Source organism: Berghia stephanieae, chromosome 7 (assembly GCF_034508935.2).
Source record: "Berghia stephanieae isolate SIO BIC M18660-M18661 chromosome 7, UCSD_Bste_1.3, whole genome shotgun sequence".
NCBI lineage: Eukaryota > Metazoa > Mollusca > Gastropoda > Nudibranchia > Aeolidiidae > Berghia > Berghia stephanieae.
In genome coordinates, this window is record NC_088366.1 from 20,810,676 (window position 1) to 20,832,416 (window position 21,741).

The 21,741-nt window shown below is 31.6% G+C and overlaps 1 protein-coding gene across 3 annotated transcripts in view; it reads left to right on the forward strand.

Annotated features, from left to right (window-relative positions):
• The window catches only part of LOC144976872 (sodium- and chloride-dependent glycine transporter 1-like), a 75,950-nt gene extending 57,748 nt beyond the window's left edge, over positions 1-18,202 (forward strand). For all 3 annotated transcript variants that reach the window (XM_078921414.1, XM_078921412.1, XM_078921415.1), the window contains exons 6-14: positions 4,598-4,713; positions 8,954-9,076; positions 9,641-9,765; positions 10,863-10,975; positions 12,768-12,899; positions 14,199-14,298; positions 15,267-15,367; positions 16,827-16,994; positions 17,864-18,202. In XM_078921414.1, coding sequence (XP_078777540.1) covers positions 4,598-4,713; positions 8,954-9,076; positions 9,641-9,765; positions 10,863-10,975; positions 12,768-12,899; positions 14,199-14,298; positions 15,267-15,367; positions 16,827-16,994; positions 17,864-17,962 — 1,077 coding nt within the window. In that variant the 3' untranslated portion in view covers positions 17,963-18,202. The remainder of the gene's footprint in view (positions 1-4,597; positions 4,714-8,953; positions 9,077-9,640; positions 9,766-10,862; positions 10,976-12,767; positions 12,900-14,198; positions 14,299-15,266; positions 15,368-16,826; positions 16,995-17,863) is intronic.
• Positions 18,203-21,741: the final 3,539 nt, after the last annotated feature.

A 21,741-nucleotide genomic window follows, 5' to 3' on the forward strand; every position in this document is an offset into this window, starting at 1 on the left:
CAATTGTCAAATTATAAATTAGCATTTTTTTTCTTTCTCTATATGATAAGAATCTCAATGAATCAGACCAACGAGCACCACCAACTTTCCTACGATATCATAATGTTAAATTAAAATTTTAAAGGACAAATTTAATCAGAGTTTCACCTTGTTCACGTTATTTTATTCAAGTAACATAGAAATCGAATTCATGTGCTTTCATTTTTATAGCGTAACTGTAAAGAATTTTTAATTTATTTTGTTTTCATTGGGAATAATGAAAAGTTGGATATTTTGGCAACCTTTAAAGTTGATGTTATTGAAATATCCGCCATGAACATTAAATTTTATTGGTTCTTTTTTATTCACCGCCATGAACATTAAATTTTATTGGTTCTTTTTATTCACATTCTCTAGGATTTTTAAAACAATTTATTGAGACGTTATTGTTGAGAATAAACGACAGGGAGGAAATTTGGTGGTGCCTTATTAAGTCAGCAACGAACATACTTGAGATATATTAATACACTTGCAGATTTCTGATAAGTCGATTGTAGAATGGGTATCCATGTAGGAGTGATAAATTAAGATTTTCATTTTTAACATTTATATTTTAAAAGGGTTTCAAAAATAGATCCATATCGACTTATCAGGATCTGCCTTATAATGTGTAGGTTTAAATAATTTTGAGATTTTTTTACTATTCAAGAAATGATTTTTAAGGACATTATTCTACATAAACTTTTCAATTATTTTCTGTTTTCTACTTTACTGCTTGATACTGAATACCAAGTTGGGTTTTTATAAATCGCTTTGAAGAATTGTCGATTGGTCATTTTGAAATGAGGATTTGTAATGGAAACCTGCGTGAACAGTTTGCACACATCAGTTGTCATTTCATTTTACAGTTTTTGCAAAGGGTTGATTTCCATCTGCGACAGCGACATTGCTTATAAACACCTTAACTGTATGTGGGATATGCTATTTTTTTTTCAATATTATTTTTGTTTTCCAATACAGTATTTGAAAATACACTTGAGTTAAATAAGTAAGCTGATTCTAGCCGCTTTGTATTTATGTTTTTTTTTTTAAAAATTGGACATCAAAAGCAAAACAAAAAAGAAATTATGACATGAAAAACAACAGGAACAAAAAATAATGCCATTTATAGAATTTCAAATATGCAAGAATTATCTTTAAGTCAACCTGTCAAGTTGTCCTTTACCACGATGCAAAATTGTTTTGTATTCAATTGATAACCAAAGGAATATTACCGTTTGTAAAACTTTCATTGAAATAATCGTTTTGTTTACATTGCTGAAATTTGTCTGAAAGCCAGTTCAGATTTGGACGTATCTTTGTTTCTTTAATTTTCATTTTTATTTCCTGTGCATATCAGAAATTGGCTTATGAACTACTCGTAGAGTTGATTTAGCAGCAGAAGAAAAAAGAAGTTGTTTTTATGTATTTGTTTTTATTCTTTACCAGCTTTTCTCCTTAAAAAGTAGATATTTGAAAATCTCCTTTGTTGTCATTAGGCACAGTTGACATCTTTTATACCGAGTTACCAATTAGATTTTGAAATTGTTTTCTTGTTCGCATGATATATTATGGCTCCGTATAACAATTGCAACTTTGGAGTATAATTGATATATTTTTAGTAAGAAAGAGAAATATGATTGATGACCGGATGAGTTGAGTGAAACAATGTTCTTCATATTTCTGCTGCTTTTTTGTGTGATGAAAGACAAATATTGTATTGTTCTACTACTTTTTGCTTTTATACATGGCGCTTTTTAATTTTATCTCCAATCTTTGCAACTCTTTCTTTCTTTCTTTTGGAGTATGTTGTTTATTCCGATTTACCCCCTCCCCTCCTATCTCTCTCTCTGTGTCTCTCTCTTCTCTCTCTTTATCTCTCTCTGTCTGTCCCTCTCTCCTCCTTTTTCTTAATATTATTATTATTATTTTTTTTATTATTATTATTATTATTATTATTATTATTATTATTATTATTATTATTATTATTATTATTATTATTATTATTATTATTATTATTATTATATTATTATTATTATTATTATTATTTTATTATTATTATTATATTATTATCAAAACATTATTATTTTTATTATTATTATTATTATTATTATTATTATTATTATTATTATTATTATTATTATTATTATTATTATTATTATTATTATTATTATTATTATTATTATTATTATTATTATCATCATCATCATCATGATTATTTTTGTTATTTTTATTATTGTTGTTATTATTAATATTAACATTCCCATTATCATTACAAAGGCCTTTTTCATTATAAATGATATATTTTTTTTAATCCACCCTTTTTTGTCATGGGTCAGACTTGCCAGCAATGCAACTTCAGCTACCAATCATTTATCGTTTATCCTATAACATTTTAAGAAGCCTGAAATAAGAATGGTAAAAATGTGGTTTTTTTTCATGTTTGGCAATAATAATGACTATACAATGTGTTACTGATACTTGGATTTGGTGGGAGGAATGTCCATCTCAGGTCTTCAAGAGGTTGACATTAAAGCAAGTGGTGGGTTACTGTTTCATTGGGGTGTTGACATAAGGGGCAGGAAGGGGACGTGTCTTTTGTAATTTTGCTTAAATGCCTGTTGAGCGGTATGTATTTTGTTCTTAGTTGAAAGATGATGCTTATTTAGGCTATCGGTTTTTACAAGAGTGGTCATATGTTTAAACATCTACCCGTGGTGCTCATTGCCCAACTGTTCATTCTTCTCTCTTATTTGATTTGATGGTTGCAAAAGTGTTGATCCTAGTCTGGCTAGTCTGTCTGCATTGTCATTTCCTGGTATATTTGAATGTCCCGGTATCCACTGGAGAGATAAGTCTACTCTGTGTGTTGTAAGGAATTCATCTAGTTGAGATCTTAAACTATTGAAGGTTGAGGAGAGTTTTTTTAAATCCAGATCTTGGAGAACTGATTTGGAGTCTGTGAAGATGACAGTGTAGGAAAGTTTTGAAGGGTTAAGTTGGAAAACAGAGGAGAGGTGTCGTCTGTTTGGATGGTTTTCATCTTTTCTTTTGTATCTTTCAACCGTTTCTACGAGGTCGACTGATTTTTTGGTATGGTTTTGTTCTTGTCTGGCACCTTTTATACACACTTGTTCAGATCATTATCTTGCACCGGTGCCTTCTCCTTAATTTCTTAATTATTTCTAGCACTGCTGATTCTCTGCGCAGTCCAAGTGATTCCACGTATGTGTGTGTTTCACATGCTGCTGTGGTTGTTGATCTCAGGGCATTGGAGATAAAGGTTTTATTTGTGTTTTTACTACCTACATTTTGGAGGGCTGAATTGAAGTCCATGACGGAATAAATGCACATAACCTAAATAAAAATGTCAAAGCGTCTTTTTGTCTGCTCCCCAATTAGTACTGGCTACGTAGTTCTTTTAGTAACTGGAGTCTGTTTTTACATTCTGAGTGTGTTTGTTCAAAGATAGTTGTCTGTCTAACTGTATGCCTTGATATGTGGGGTTTTCTTCTTTCTCGAGTCAATGGCCTTGGATGGAAAATGTTATTTCTTTCTTGGAAACAGGATAGCTCTTAGTAAATATAGAGTAGACTGTTTTATTGCAATTTACTTTTAGCTTCCTTTTATCACAGAAGGTGCTTAAGCTTTCTAAATCTTCATTTGGTCTGTAAATACAGCTTCAATGTCAAGACCATCACAACAATGGTTTTACTGAAATAGTCATAGAGAAAGCAAACATTTAAATTGTGTAAAATTGCAGTATCATGACTGACGAGAATTAGTTTCAGGACATTTATAGGTTTATTTTCTTAGTTAAGTCGATGGGCAACATTTTAATGTAACATTTTTATAATGAATCACCCGAGTACAGAATTAAATTTTGATAACATTAGACCATACATCACGGCTCAAACAGTTGCTGGAAGAGGAAATAAAGGTAGGTAATTCAAAGTTGGTGTTGGCAGGTCTGGTTTTATGAAACTATCTATTCATATTCTGTTTTCAAAATGTCACATGATTTCATTTTCATCAATTTCAAAATTGAGCACTCATGAGAATATTGGACTCCCCATGAAAGTATTTGATGTAAATATTGTTTAGAATAATATAGTTGCTACTTTTAAACATCTTGATAAGCGGGTCTCCTCTTATAATTAGTTGGTGGGCATGCTTTCAAGGTGACTCCAATCAGATTCGATAATCAGCTTCTTTTCATTTAGATTAGCGTGCCTATTATTTACAGTATTATCGCACCATTATATACAGAGCACATTACCAAATCACACATTAAATTTTTTTTGCTGACGAGAATATCAAATATCGAACACCTTATGCTGCCAAATTTCGCACCATTTATTTTGGTTTAACCCATTAAAGCAGAAAAAGTCTCTGTTTGAAATAGATATTTGCTAAAATAAAATATAAACATTATGGAAGAAACGACAATATTTCTTTGCTTTAAGTAAAAAAAACGATGATTTGAATGAAAAGGAGCAGAAATGAGTGTAAGATTTATCTTTCCACAGTAGAACAATTTCTCATTTTTTGCTTTTATTTTCTCTCCATCCCTTAACAGGTTGTTTATGTGACTGCCACCTTGCCATACATCCTACTGACCATCATGTTTATATTAGGGTTGACCTTGCCAGGAGCTGGAGATGGTGTCCTGTTCTACATAAAACCTAATTTCAGGTAGAAGTTTGCTTGATCATTGCATGACACTGCCCTTTATCCATCTATCCATTCATCCATCTGTCTATCCATCTATTCATTCATCCATCCATACATGCATTCATTCACCCATTCAACCATTCATTTATTCCTGTGCTCAGTAACTTTCGGTAACTTTCGGTAGTGCCTGAAAAGCTTGAGTAATGAAGGAATACTTAATAACAAAACAAGCAATTTTGATAACTTTTCATTTAATGAGGATTCTTGTTAGACCACTCAATGCATTTGTGTAAATTTTTTAAACACCATTTTTAGGATCTTCATTTTGATAAACCCAGCTGTAGTTTTGATCCTTTATCAATTTCCTGTCACTTTTCTGAGCAATGGAAAGACATATAATTTTGTTTTCTCATCGAAATATCTGCTTCAGAAACGTTCAATATGCTAAAGCATGCTTACAAAACAGAATGTATTTCAGGAACTTGTTGCTTTGAATGATTTTCAATGTTTAAGGCATTCGAAGACAAGCCATGTGCTGGATGACCTTTGGTATACGATATTGACATTTCAACTTGCAGCCGGGACAATTGCGACTAAGTGTAGTGAGGACAAATGGACGTGACCCAGCCTTCATTTTTATCTTATCCATTTTTTGGTCAAATTCCATTTGTTCATTAATTCTTTTAATGTTTTCGGGTAAAGAATTCCACATTCGGATGGTGCTTGGGAAAAATGAGTTGAGATGAGCATTAACTTGTGACTGCAGGACCTGGTACGTGTCAGGTTTTCTTTCAATTTGATTCCTTGTCATTCCCTGCCAGGCCTTCAAGAAGACTTTAGCTTTTTGGATTGTGCGTCTTTCATGTGTTGGTGACCAGTTTAGGCTTTTGCACATCTCACTGATGCTTTCAGTCCTCCCGCAGTTGTTACAAACAAACCTACATGTTCTTTAAAAAAATTTCTCGAGCTGTTCCATCTGCTTTTTACTCTTGGGGTCCCAAAGGAATGCACTATGTTCTAAAATTGGCCGTACAAAGATTTTATAGAACATATTGAACACATTGATATTTATACATCTATTTATTGATTCATTTACCCTTCTATTCATCAATCCATCCATCGTTTCATTCATTCATTCATCGATTTATTAATTTACTCAAATGGCTAATCTCTATTCATCAATCCATTACTTAATCCATCCGTCCATTCAATCATCGGTCCATTCATACATCCATTCATTGATCATTTCATTTATCCATTCATATATTTATTCATTCATTCATTTATCTATTCATCAATTCTTTTAATTATTCATATGTTCAACTGTCTACCTACCGATCCATCAATCCACACATCTATTCATCCATTTATTCACCTATCCATCCATTCATCCTATTTGTTCATTCATCCATCTTAATATTTAACTGCTAAGTCTAGTTAACTTCCTTTGAGAAAGCAAGCACAATTCTTATACTCCAAATACAATGTAAAGAGAATCATCAAACTTTTAGTGTTTAATCCTTCTGACCTTTGCATTGCCATTATTTATTTATTTATTTATATATTTATTTATTTATTTATTTATTTATCTGTTTATTCATTTTAGTTAGTCATCTTGGTTCAACTGTTTTCACGATCCCTTTAGCTTTATTAATAATTTAGGCACTTTGGCACTTGATAAAGGTGATGAAGATGAGCTAAAAATTCAAAGTACATAACAAGTAACCTACCGTCTGGAACTGGTGTCACGTTGCCATAAAGCAGACGCCAAAAATTAAAGTTTAAGTTCAAACCTTTAACACTAAGAAACTTAGGCTTTTTACAGGTTTAAAAAGTGGCACAATTTAGCAACCACCTAAAAAAATCATTTGAATTTAATTCTTGATTCTTGATTTTGAATTTGATTTCCAACAGCTAGTTAAACCCATATAATGTTCTCATATATAAACTATCTCTAGATGAAAAAATCTTTCTCTGTCTGGGCCCCAGAAGTGTGGAATAAATTAGATAAAGAAATCAAAGACACCCACGAGCTCAGTAATTTTAAGAAACTTTTGAAAATATGACTATTTAGGCAGGCTTTTGGGTAATGATGCAGGGTGACCAGGGAAGTTGGAAATTGGTCAGACATTTGAAATTGGGTCGGAAATGTCGGAAGTTGGTTGGAAGCGGTCCTGGATGGTCTGAAATTTTTGTTTTAAAAAATCAAAAGAAAAACAAACAAAAAATATTAGATAGTCTTTGAGTTTTGTGTTATCTTTTGTCTTTGCATGTGTATGGCCATAGAGTTCTTTGTGGATTATGTGCTCAGTATAGATCAGTTATTTACATATTACACATGAAGGATATTCATCTCATATTTAGTATTTGCCGATGATGACTCTGAAACCCCCCCCCCCCCCCCCCCAAAAAAAAAAAAAAACCTACAAATTACGGGATGAACTCTGACTGCATGGGTCTTATGGCTTTTATGGATTACTTTTAGGCAGATAATTTGTTTTTATGGAAATTACTGTATATTAGTACAGATCAAGAATTATTGTATATTGCTGGTAGTAAAATCAAAGTTATATATGCTGGACGCTCATGTTACTCAAGTATTTCAAACATGCCAATTAGGTTTATACAAAATTTACAGAATTATGAATCTTATAGACTATGGAAAAACAAACATTTCAAGATTTTAACATTTTAAATCACAATGGTTGTTGTTACGCTCTTTAAAAATTATCCCCAAAATATGTTATCTATTGAGAACAGGGTTGCAGGAATTCTTGTGAGATGTGATGTTGAGATTGTATGACCCCTATTTTTAAAGATTTACTCTGACTACCATAGAATTGATTGTTAAATACTTTGTTCTGTCTTCAAGTGTTTTTGCAAGACACAACTCCAATTTACTTTCAAAATACAATCTTAAATTATGTACATTTCAAGAGATCTAAGGTCAAACAACATATCTCTTTGAAAGTTCCCAGAATAAGTCTGCTGTAAGTATTAGGGTTCTTAACCAATCAGCACCTACTCCATGGAACAATTTACCAATTTTCATCAAAACAAATAGTTTTTTAAGTTTCAAAAAGCTCTTAAATATATATTTGAAAAAAAGAAGATATATATTTATTAAATACCATGAATATACATGAATGTACATTAATTGATAAACTATTTCTGAAGTATTTGAAGACACATGAATGTATATTTTCCCTTCTATAATTTATACCACTAGACTAGATATCTATTTCATGATATGTTTATTATATTAGGACCGTTTATGTTAGAGTCTGTGAGCATATTGTGGATTCAGGCATTGTTATATTGTGTCCTTGGATCTAAATCATCAATGGCCTGACACTACTTGATATGCAATGCTAAAGTTAAAGACAAGAAAACAACATTTGAATATCTCGTTGAATTTCAGTTTCCCATTTTTATCGGAATTTTCCCCTTTATTACTGTTTCAAGTTAAATAAATCCTGGTGGGATTTTTAAGATGCCGTCTTTCTTTGATTGTCTCAAGCATTTTTGAGATAATTATATTGGAATTCAGGAATAAGATTAGCATTTCTTAATAATGCCTTATCATTTTAATGAACCAGATTAATGTACATTTGTGCTTTTCCTTTTTTTTAGGGGGTGGGGGGGGGGGGGGGGGGGGGGGGGCTATAAAAGCTTTTTTCTGTTTTACTGGCATTGTGGGTTGGCAGCTATGGCATTGTAGTAGAATTGTTTTTACTTAGTTTGTGCAGATCAGATGAAGGATTCAAATTTGAGAGAATTTAATGGGGTTGTTACTAATAATTGGGGTCCTTGATAGCTCAGTTGGTAGAGCACTTGCCATACTAGACTCTACAGTTGAGACCTTTTGCTTGACCCCTGTCCACTCAACAGTGATTAGGTAGCTTGGACTCTTAGCGATGTCGGAAATTACATTGCAATAGCCTATTGTCTCATCTAAAGGGTGGCAATCAATTTTTACTGTTTGTTTAAAACTACAAAAAAAGAAACCCCAACAATACAGGAACAATCTGAGCTTTGTGGGCATTTTAATTAAGGCTTTTAGGGACGGCTTTTTTTTATGCTGTGCATCAGAAGTTTCAAGAGGAGAGTTAACATTATATCAAGGTTGACATGATCACTCAATTACATGTATAGGTTATATTTCTTTTACATGACACCGCACTGACCATGCGAATGCTGCAAGCTCTGTAAGTTAAAAAGAAACAAATATACAACAGATCATGATTATTGTCTCTTCCAGCAAGCTGTTGGATGCCTCCACATGGGTCGACGCTTTCATTCAAGTGTTTTACTCTCTTGGCCCTGGATGGGGTGGCCTTGTTACAATGGGTAGCTACAACAAGTTCAAGAACAACTGTATGAAGTAAGGGCGTTACGTTGTTGTCATTAGACAATGACTTTAATCATGTGACGTTATGTACAATAATTTAAAAGCAAATGTAACTTAAGAGAGATTTTTTTTTAAAGCTGTGATTTAAAATTTTAAAATAAAAGTCGAAATGACAATTTCTACCTTCTTGCCAATTCTTAAATGGTTCCAAGATGCTGCTATTGTTTATCCATGAAATCTGTGTATTGTAAATAGCTTTCATTGATAAATTGATAAATTGGCTACTTATTTAGTCTTTGTAATTCCATTGGGATCATAGTGAGTAACCTACACAAAAAAAGAAAACATTAAAAAAATATGAATAGAAGTTTCAATTTAATTTACAAAGACAAATGAAATGATCGTTAAAGGGTTTTCCCTTTGTCAGCATAATAATAATGAATGAGACACTAAAGACAAATTAGAGATATGACGATAACGTTAAGACAAATAAACAAACCCAAATTTGATACTGTACAAAAAGTATGCTCTTAAAATAATTTCAAAATTCTTACACATCTTGTCAAACAGAATGATATTGTTTTCTCATTCATTCAGAGATTCTATCATCCTGACACTGTGCTGTGAGGGAACCAGTGTGTTTGGTGGGTTTGCCATCTTCTCCATCTTAGGTCATATGTCACATATGTCAGGAAAGACACTTGACAGCTTCGTCTCTTCTGGTGAGTAAAAATAAAATTGTTATTTGTAACTCAATTGCCTAAATTTGGTATTTAGTCGGAATGAAGCAGATTGCAATCAGTTACCATATTATACATAGAAAACTGTGACCACATCAATGAATTCAATCCAGTCCAAATTACAGTCCTTTGGTATAAGAATCTAGATTATTTTCCTGAATAAACAGCGGATGTTAATTTATTTAAAAATTCATGGTTTAGAATTAAAATTCAAGTATTATTCTTAATGATTACCAAAAGAAATAAAAAAATACTATATTGATATGATTGGTCATATTGTTTAAGATCAAAATTTTTAGAAAATAAATTAAAAAAACAAAAAACAAAAACAAAACAGTGCAAACACAAATATACAAACTTTGTCGCTCTTTTTTTTTCTTTTTTCTTTTTTTTTTTTAAATTTGATTTATTGAGCTTGTCTATTGCATAAGATTTACCCTCAATTAGGGCAAAGAACTCGTGACGACACACATTATACTCTTTCTGTTCCAAAATCCTTGGAAGTGTGTGTGTAACCAGTCCTTCTGAGGATTACTACTACTAATGAATAGGTTTTCAGATTGTATCATAAGGTGGCATAACTATTTTAGTAGCAGGTTGTGGTTGTATTAGCAGATTCTTAAGATGGCAGGACATAAAAGAACGAGGATGGATGATCTTAATTGACGACAATTTATATATATGTAGACTAGAAAATAAGATCAAAAGATGAAAATAAGATCTTCTGAAACCAGAAAATCAATTTCACAAGGTATGTTTCCATTCCTCCGTAAGCATGGTTTTACACTTCCAATTAGATCAAGCGCTTCGAAGCTTCAGCATAAGCGCTATATAAAAGTACATTTATCATTATTGGAACCAGTTATTTGATATCACACTTTTGTTCTCTATTGTCCAAATATTTTAAACCCGGGAGTTCTAAGGACAATAACGAGTTAGATATTTGAAATATACTATGTCTTGCCTTTTAGAGCTAGCTTCCTTTAAAACGTCATAAAAAAGCATACACTATCACCCACTAAAATGGCTTTTAACTAACATCCATCGTTTTTTGTGTGTGTTTTTTTCCCCTTTCATAGGATCAGGGCTTGCATTCATTGTTTATCCCACTGCCATTTCCTACCTTCCCATCCCACAGCTTTGGGGATTCCTATTTTTTCTCATGCTTTTCACTCTTGGGTTAGATACTCAGGTGAGACATTTTTTTGTTGTAAAAGAGTCATTTTAAGAGATTAAATTAGTGAGTAATTCAAGTATACTAAGTATACTTTGAAAAAGCTGGTTTAGCTAATAAATCTCCTCGAGTTTCGGGAGACCCTTGAGATTATGTTTAACTAAATGGCGATGTATAGGACATTTCCTAAGAATGCCAAATAACAGCCTCTCACGTGTAGCACGCTAATTGGCATCAGATGTCATGAGGAAGAGAGGAAAACTGAGAGCAACATGAAGGGAGACAGTTGAGAAGGAAATAGTTAAAATGGGGTTGACATCTACTACTACTACTACTACTACTACTACTACTACTACTACTACTACTACTACTACTACTACCATTACTACTACTACTACTACTACTACTACTACTACTACTACTACTACTACTACTACTATACTACTATCTACATACTACTACTACTACTACTACTACTACTACTACTACTACTACTACTACTACTACTACTACTACTACTACCACCAGCACTACTACTACTACTACTACTACTACTACTACTACTACTACTACTACTACTACTACTACTACTACTACTACTACTACTACTACTACCACTACTACAACTACTACAGTACAGCTCGCATACAACAGCCTTGGTTGCAACGGGAGCCCGGCTACATCGGAAAATTTTTTCATCACTTTTTAACGACCTATATAATTCATTTAAATCACGGCTACAACGGGGTGTGAGTTGCAAGTTTAGTACCCAATTGAGAAAAACTACATACTCAAGAAGAAAAGAGGAAGGCACACATGACACAGATAATTTATTGGGTATGGAGACGAGGTGGGAGTGGGCGAATTGCAGTTATCGTGTGTACTATTGACATTTCTCTGTGTACTTTGAGTACCCATGAGGACAAAGTAAAAGGCTAGTGAGAGGCGCGTGACTGGTTGATCAACATGTTGATACAATTAGAGCTAGTATGTTACACTTCGAGAGAGAGAGAGAGAGAGAGAGAGAGAGAGAGAGAGAGAGAGAGAGAGAGAGAGAGAGAGAGAGAGAGAGAGAGAGAGAGAGAGAGAGAGATGTGTGTCTCGTGGCTAAGTAGGCAACTATGCCCAATGAGAAGTGAGGTGGTGAAGAGCTCTCTGAAGGTAAGATTGTGCGCCCATTGAGTTTTAAATGCACTTAGTGGTTGTCAGTGGCGCAGTTGGAATGTGTGGAAAGCAGAAAAAAGGAAGAAGGGAAAATTAACGATTGCATTGTTCTGACCTGCACTTGCCTTGTGTCCTGAAGTAAGTGGAAGAGGGGGTGAGGTATGGTGAATCACGTTATCTGATTTATTTACTGAAGGAGATAACTTGAAACGTGGTCCTTGTGTGTTTTTAAAATTTCCCTCAGTATTGCTTCGCGTCAAATTCCATATGCATGGATATAGCGGGACTCTGCTACAACAGGGATTTTTTGCTAGTCCCACTATCCCCGTTGTGGAATTTATTAACAAATTCGTTCAGTATATATGCTCATGTGAAAACATGAGAGTTAAAATGTGGTGACTGGAAGCCAGAAGCTGAAGTCATGTTGCTCATTCATTAACCCTACAATTGTTGACTATTATTTGTCTATCCAGTTTTTTTTTTTCTTGTTATCATCCATTTTTTGTTGTTGTTATTATCCAGTTATTTCTTTTTTCTATTCAGTTTTAAAATTTTTTGATAAAATGCAATGTCGTAAACAAATTACCAATGTTTGTTATATCTAATCTTGTGTTATTAATTTATGATCCAACCCTCCATGGTGTAGTTTACGTTTATTGAGACCATCTTGACAACAATTGGAGACCTGTGGTTCAAATTCATGTCCAAACACCGAACGAAGATCACCGTGTCTGCTCTGCTTTTCTTCACTCTGTCTGGAATGATTTTTGCTACCCGGGTATGTGATGATGATGATGATGATGAAAACGATGAATATGATGAAGGTGGTGATGGAGGTAATGATGATAATGATGAGTATGATGATGATGACAATGATGATAGTGATGTTGGTGGTGGAGGTAATGATGATGATGATGATAAAGATGATAATGATAATAACAAATTATGACATCCAAATGCAGGCTATTTATTATGTATTCTTTTTTTTTTACAGTAGGAGGAGGGTGGGATCCAAATTTGGCCAAATTCGGATTTTCTGCCTTCCCGTTCGGGTTTTTAATCATAGTTTTAGAAGAGAATTGCTGAAAATATTTTTGTGTCACTCCCAGATGGATCTGCTTTCAAGTCAAAACCACACCTCTGTGGATAATATTTTGGAGACTAAATTTGACCAAAGTCAAATTTCTTCCTTCCACATTTGGATTTTTTTAAACCAACATTTTAGGGATTTTTTAATTAAAAACTTTTTAAAACATTTTTAAATATTTTTTTTTGGTATTTGAAGATACCTAATTTACTTCAGATAATTTTCAAGTGACACTCAAATCTCTCATTTCTATAATCAATAGAATATTGATTATACAATTTGTATACACATAGTTATGAAAAAACTATCAGTTACATTAAAGCAATAAACCAATCTTATCTTATTAAAAACAAAAAACAAAACAAAAAAAAAATTTTTAAATAAAAAAAACCTGTGATGAACATGGAGATGTTATATCCGATATTACAATGTCGTTCAATTTGTTGGTATCCGCTTTTATAATAATAATTAAAAAAAAAACAAACAAAAAAACAAAAACAAGCAAAGACATCACAAATACATGTGAATGCACAACTAGATACACTTATCTATATGCACAATCGACAGGAAGAATCGGAATCAACGACCTTTGTTTGTTTTTTTTGTTATTATTTATTATTATTATTATTATTATTATTATTATTATTATTATATTATTATTATTATTATTATTATTATTATTATTATTATTATTATTATTAATATCATCATCATGACAAAGCAAACCCAACTTATTACAATACATCATTGGTGAGATATCAGTGCTGTTGGTTTTGGGTCCTTAAAAAGCGTGTTGAGCACAATTGTCTTGGGTGGTGAGAACAAATGGACGTCCCTAAGCCTTCATTTTGATTTTATCAATTTGTTAAATTCAATTTTGCCATTAATTTTTTTTTATATTTAGTGAATAATGCTCAATATAAAAGCTCATTTAAACATTATTTTGATTGATTTTATTATATTATGATAAACAAATCTTTGTTTTACCAGGGTGGTATCTACATCTTCACTTTAGTGGACTGGTACATCGCAGCCTTTTCTCTCTTGCCCCAAGCAGCTTTGGAATGTATTGTGGTTGGATGGGTTTACGGTAAGAGGCTACAATAAAAAACGAGAAACGGTCTTGATCTGACATTGAAAATCGAATATGAATTGTAGGATTGAAATAAAAATAAACATAAAAAATAAAATTAAGGAAAATTAATTTTAATTTCTTGGATTGCTAAAACATTTATAAATTGAATACTTATTACTTTAACTTAAAAAAAAAGAATTCTTTGTTTCCAATTCATCTCACTGTAATGCAATTGAAGCCAGTGATTGGAACATCAGATAATCGGAACAGCCACTTAACTGGAATGAACTGTCTGTGGCAGAACTTTTTCTGTATAATTTCTACTGGATGCTCGGGCCACATATTTGTTACTTGGAATGGTTTCAGAGCTTCATCATACTTTTAAATTTATTCCCCCCCCCCCCCCAATTCATCCTAAACAAATAAATGTTCATTTAAGAGGAATTTGGATGGGGGTATTCCGTCCTTCTAAAAGTTCGGAAGGGGGAGGAGAGAATTAAGCATGCAATGCATAATTAATGAAAGTTCAGTCGTGACGGTAATGATGCAATTGGTTGTTGGGTTTTTGATGGGTCATGCCACGTTGGTTGAAATTGTGCAACAATCAAAGGTGGAACAGGCTTCATATGTCATTGATTTCTTATGGATTTCTTTCGGATGCAATGGCAGATCTGTACAAATATGTGGTCATGAGAAATAATCACTCATTTACTTTACATCTGTTATTAAATGCATACCCATATGTGTATTACATTATCGGTATTTTATCTAACAATGGTTAAGCTCCAACCCATAAAGACATAGTTTTAAAAGGGTTGTAGAAAAACAAAACTAAGTAAACAAAACACATTGTAGTAGGTTTAAAAATTATTTTTTTTTATGTTCTCACCTTCTATTTTAGAAAAATATATCTAACAGCTTCCCATGCAATATGTATTTTTAAAAATCTAACATTTTTATGACATTTACTTTTTTTTCTTCAGGATCTGAGAGATTCAGTCGTGATATTGAATTAATGCTGGGCCGAAAGCCATACTACATCTTTATTCTCTCTTGGAAAATACTCTGCCCAGCCATTCTTTTTGTAAGACATAATTAGCTTCTTACGACAGCAAAAAAAAAAAAAAATTTTTAAATTAGTATTGTTTAGTCTTATTGGAACAAAACAAAAATTCCTGAAAATATGTTTTTATCATAAGATTCAAATACTTTGATAAATACTTTTAGATTAACAAATAATTGAACTATATCATAATTATTAAATCCAGGTTGAGTTTTTACACAGAAAATATTTTCTTTTTCTTTTTTTTTTTTAACCTTTATGAGAAGTTAAAGATACATCAATAATTTGACCTTTTCAAATTTAACTTCACAACATTTTGTTTTAATGAATATGTTAATTAGTCATTATGATTTTAATATTTTTTAATTTTTTTTTTTTAAATATTTGGGTGAAGGAGGAGGGAGGGGCGGACCTCTACCTCCCAGCTCTGATTGGGTAGCTAAATAGTCTTCTTTGGTTTCGTGTAATGTTATTAAAAATTCCATTTAAAAAATCATAAGAACAGACAGTTATAGTAAATAAAAGGAGCGACTTAGAATAATATCATGAACTCTGTGGCATTATTCTGTTATTAAATGTTAATTGAAATCAGAGCATTGACCTCCTTTGATCATCTGGTCATTTTCATTAAAACCTCTTCATAATATTGTAGTAGATCTTTATTCTTTTGGTACCAGATTGCAAAAAAAATGTAAAAACTGTGGTCAAAGCTAGGTCTTGATAACAATGGAAGAAAATAAGATTTGAAAGAAATGTAGTCTTGTCTTTAAAGGATTAAATTAAATTGACAGACATATCAGTCAGATTTATCTCGCTGAGATATAGAGGTGCAGTCTTGAACTCGCAACATGATCTAAATTAGATTGATGTTCAAGCGACGATTATACAACTCCACAGAATACCTTTCAGAGAGATATTTTACACACACGTTTTCCTCGTTCTTTCAGAGAATTGAAAATACTCACCGTGTAAAGCAGCATTGCCTTTGAAAATGTTTCAAGGGCCTATCAAGTTCTTGTTCTATGTTAAATGCATGCTATTTTATAATCAGGGAGTAAAAAATATAAAGGGCTTTTAACATTAATAATAATAATAATAAATAATAATAATAATAATAATAATAATAATAATAATAATAATAATATAATAATAATATTAGTAATAATAATAATAATTAATAATAATTAATAATGATAATAAAATAATAATAATAATAATAATATAATAATATAATAATAATAATAATAATAATAATAATAATAATAATAATAATATAATAATAATAATAATGATGATGATGATGATGATGCTTAGGATGATGATGATGATGATAGTAATAATTATAATATTATAGCACTTATATAGCGCATGACCATGACTAGATCATGCTCTATATTGTAGATAAGCACTATATGGATGCAATCTTTCTTTCTTTTTTTTTTTTTTTTAAAGTCATAATTTATCTTTGCTAATTCTGCAGACTGTCTTCATTGCCACCCTTGTGACGTTCAAGCCACCCATTTACGGAAATTACATCTATTCCACCACTGCTGAAGTCTTCTCCTGGTTGTATGCCATCATCCCCTTCACTCTCCTGAGTCTCTGTGGTGTATACCAGATCCTCAAAAGAGAAGGTTCTTTTATTCAGGTGAGTCTGACAGCAGATAGTGTGTAGGGGTTCTGATAACTCAAGTGGTGGGAGTATTCTCCTCACAAATAAAGGAATTGTAATACATTGTGTGCAAAGCCAAAACATTTTCTCATCCCTCTCTCAGCCCAGCAGTATTGGGAGGCGGGATCTGTTATCCAAAAAATAACACGCAATGTCTATGTAAGAAGACATGGGATAAATTCCAGTTTTAAAGGACAACAGAATTTTGATTGGTTAGCAATAATGAAATTAGGAGAAGCACTAAGGTCTACCACTGTATGTTACGATGATGTCGAATAGAAGAATAAAATTAGATATATGCAATGCTGAATGACTATATAAAGCCTATATAAATATGAAATAAAAATGAAAATAAGGTAAATTTTATCACGGAGTGCAATGCCACTTAGTGAAAAATAGTGACCAAGTTTCTTGCTCAAGGAACAAAAGCAGCAGGGCTCAATTCTGAGTCACTAAAGTAAAGACTATTTTCATATACACTCCCCCGCCCCCTTTGCTAATGCAGTTCATAATAATACTTTTGAATACTCCACATTATTTTATTACTTTATTATGAAAATCCTGAGACAAACTATAGTCTTCTGTTGCAAGTAAAATGGTAAAATGCTTTTTGCGACATCTATCTCCTTGTTCATCCAACAATAATTGGTTTAATCCTAAAGTAAAGAAAAACAAAACATGAAAATTTGTTTTATGAAATATCCATCGAATGTATTCAAAGTACTTTAAGGATAAGCTGGTTTTTCTAAGATTTGACTCGAAAGGACTTCATTATTCATTCAATGTCAGAATTATATAGTAATATCCTTTTAACTTGTATGTTCTTGTCTATGTATGTATTTCAGCGTATCAAGTCAGCAATTCAACCCGACCCAGATTGGGGCCCAGCCAATCCAGAAGCCAAAGAAAAATACTCGTATGAATTGAAGAACTTCTATGTTTGATGACAGCATTTTATGCAATGTCAAGCTGGTTTTTTATTTTTCACATTTGAATTTTGATGAGTCTGATTTTTTGAGATTTATTTGTTGGATTTTTAAAATGAAATGATTTCAAAATACACTTCCAATCACAACTTATAAATCGGAAACAAACAGAAAAAGGATGAATTAAAATTATTGATAACAATATTTGACAAGTTTTTAGCTATCTCGAAACTAATGCTAAAACTTAATGACCAAAAATTGAAGAAAAGATCGATTAACAAGTCCTCAGTAATTAACAGGTACCCATTTTAGACCGACCAAAAAGTTATAATTATTATCTATAGTTAAAAGGATAAGGCTTAATTCTACTGAAAAATGTAACTATTCTTATTATTTTAATGAGATTTAAACCGAAGAGAATTGCCAGGGGACAACAGGGAATAAAGACATCTCTGTGTTAAAGTCAAATCCAGGGCCTAACCAGAACAGCACCCTCCACCTGACTGTGACTGTGAGAGAGAGAGGTCGGCGAGCTAATATGTCGTAAACTGAGCAATCTGATGCTCCAAAAAAGTGGCTTCAAACAAAATGCCTATCATGCATTTATGTCCATTTTCCAAAACTGAAGGTTCAAGATGCGAGCAGTTAAAGTACAGGGCTTCCCTCATTTAGGAACAATACAAAATGGAAAACATGGGAGGGAAGGAACTTAGTATAGTACTTATGAATGAATACAGCATGCCTCAATTATCTTCTGATTTTCAGTCACTTGTGTTTAAACCAATCCTTTAGCCCCTTTTTAGTTTACTATAAAATTAATTTTAATGTTTTTGGTATCGTTTTCATTATAAAACGAGTAGAAAGAAATGTACTTAAGGGGCGGTTTGGGTCTAATTATTAGGAAAATCTTTCGAAAAATTGATTTTGAGATTTTGGTGGAAAATGATCTTAGAAATAATATAATTGAAGTCCAAATTCTTAAAGTAGACTATAAAGGCACGAAAAACACTGTCGAAAATGGTACAGGTAGTAAGAAAAGTGTGAAAAACGGGAAGCTATTTTGCTATTTTCTCAATATGTCATTTTTCTAAGGGTATGGGATACTGTGTCAAACGTTTCTCAGAATCTATTCAATGAAATTGTCTGAAAATTTCCACAGTTATCACAGAGATAATGTATTATGTCACCATAGAGAGATTTTTTTTGATAAGATATGTGAATTTTGAATTATAATCTTAATTCTGAATTTTTAACATCAATTTTGTCATACCATTTTGATTCTCAACTTTGTAATATTCTAATTAAAATTCCATAAGCTAAACCCGTAAAATCTCTCTATGGTGACACACTATGGTACAATGTTGACAAGAGGGAAGAATATGGAGGTCATTCCTTCACTAGTTTTTGTGGAACGTTTGCCACAAGATTGTTATATTTTTTTATGTCAGACCCCCAAATTAGGTCGCAAAATGGGTATCACACAGATAATTAAAAATTTTCACCATAAATGTTGTTTTTTAACCTATAATGACATTACAGAATGATTAAAACCGCCCAATATTGGTAATTAAATTTTTTTTAGAAAAGACCCAAACCGCCCCTCAAGTGGTTATTTGAAATGATATAAATATAAGGTAGCAGAGTCAAAAAATTATAATTTGTGTATTGCTATCTAGATGTCCATAACGAAAGATTTTAAGTTAATTGATATAATTACTTATAAACTGTAACTTAGCAGTTATTAAGCTATCAATCTATATGACGCTTTCTAACATACTTACAATGTAAATGTACTAGAATATAAAAACATCAATAAAATCCTTTATTTTAACAAGTTAGAACAGATTGTATCTTTGGGTCAAATTTACTTGTTTGTATAAAGTGCTGGGAGTTTGAGTAAAATTCGATTCCTAAATAAGATAATAGTGAATGGCAGTCTGGAGGTAGGCTCTTTTACTCTATATTGTTGTTCTTTTTTTATGACCAATAAACTGCTACAAACATACAATCACTCCGCTACTTCACAATGCGACTACTCCATTTTTTCATTCTCACACGGACTCATCCACATCAAAAGTTGTCTACAAACACAAGCAGCCAACAATCACTGTGTTTTTCAAGCAACGATATAAAGCCTTTAATTATTACCCTTTTCTTTTTCTTTTCATTCTTTCAACTTACCTTACTTTCAATGACGATGATGATGATAATAATAATAAAATGATAATGAAACTAATTATACATAAACCTTCTATTGTTGCTGATTATAGAAATTGAGTTACCAATTCTGCCAAATTACACCTTATCATAAAAATAAAAGATTCTATAATAATAATAAAATATAATAATAATAATAATAATAATAATAATAATAATAATAAATAATAATAATACTACTACTACTACTAATAATAATAATAATAATAATAATAATAATAATAATAATAATAAAAATAATAATAGTAATAATAATAATAATAATAATAATAATAATAATAATAATAATAATAATAATAATAATGATAATAATAATAATAATAACAATAATAATAACAATAATAATAATAATAATAATAATAATAATAATAATAATAAAAAGGTAGTTATTTCATCTGACTGCAGCTTCTTTACAGTTAAGGTTGAAGGCAATAGATAGATAAACGATATGTTTAAATTGCATGTTTTCAAGTTTTATCAAACGATTTGTTCTCAACTACTAGTTTGTATATATTTATAGTAGAACCATTTTCCTCAATGCAGTGATACCATTGCCAACAACTATTTTCCCCCTATAGTTCAATAGATATCTGGTTTTACATCTCTTACTCTTAAGAGCAATTTTCCTTTTTATCATCTGCCACATTTGACAGGTATATAATAACTAAAATTGACCAAATCCTGATTTTAAAAAATTCCACCACCAGAAAAAAAAGTTTGAGAAAATTTTGGTGAAATATAGACGAAAAATGCTCAACATTAAGCAAAGCAAATTCTAAATCATTTAAAGGGGAGGGGTAGGGGGGGGGGGATGGGTGTGAAATGTATACAGATGTTTTTTGTTTGTTTCTAGTAACATGCCTGATTTCCAGTCATACTAAATGTGTATATTGGGCGTTTTGGATTTTCACGCCGTTTCATTTGCTTTTTGAAGCATTTAGTAATGAGAACAGTCTAAAACCCGAAATTGTGGATCATCTAAAAGGAAAAATGCCGGCCTTTTATGAAATTTAGTATTTCTCTATATGCCATATTGTCTAAAATGGTAAAAATAGAAACTTGTCTGCTGTAGGATTGTTTGGTTCACTTGTATTTTTGACGCCGTTTAGAAATGGAGAATAGACAGTTCTTGAATTGTTAAAGGAAATTCAGGGCCTCGTAATCACCAGGAAGATATGAGTTTAATTGGTCAATTAGTCTTCCCTGTTTCTTTGTTTGTTTGTTTTTGTTTTGTTTTTGAAATATGAACTAAACTACTGGCCTGCCAAAAAAATACGGATAAATTTAGTATTAACCAGCCTTTTTTATAGGTTAGTAGTGGACAAATTCAGATTTTTTCCTCTCCAGATTAGATTTATTAAATTGATAGAAACATTTAATGTTCGTCATTGAAATTATGTCATATACAAATAAAATAACGTTTGTTGATTTGATTATAAAACTTTTATGTCAAATATCAATTGATTTAGATCGCCCCCAAATTTTGAAAGTCTTAAAAACTGAAACCTTCTTTGAAGTCATTTTAAGTCAATACAGATTATGATTAGAAAGTCACGCTGTGTTCACACTAGATGGCAGAC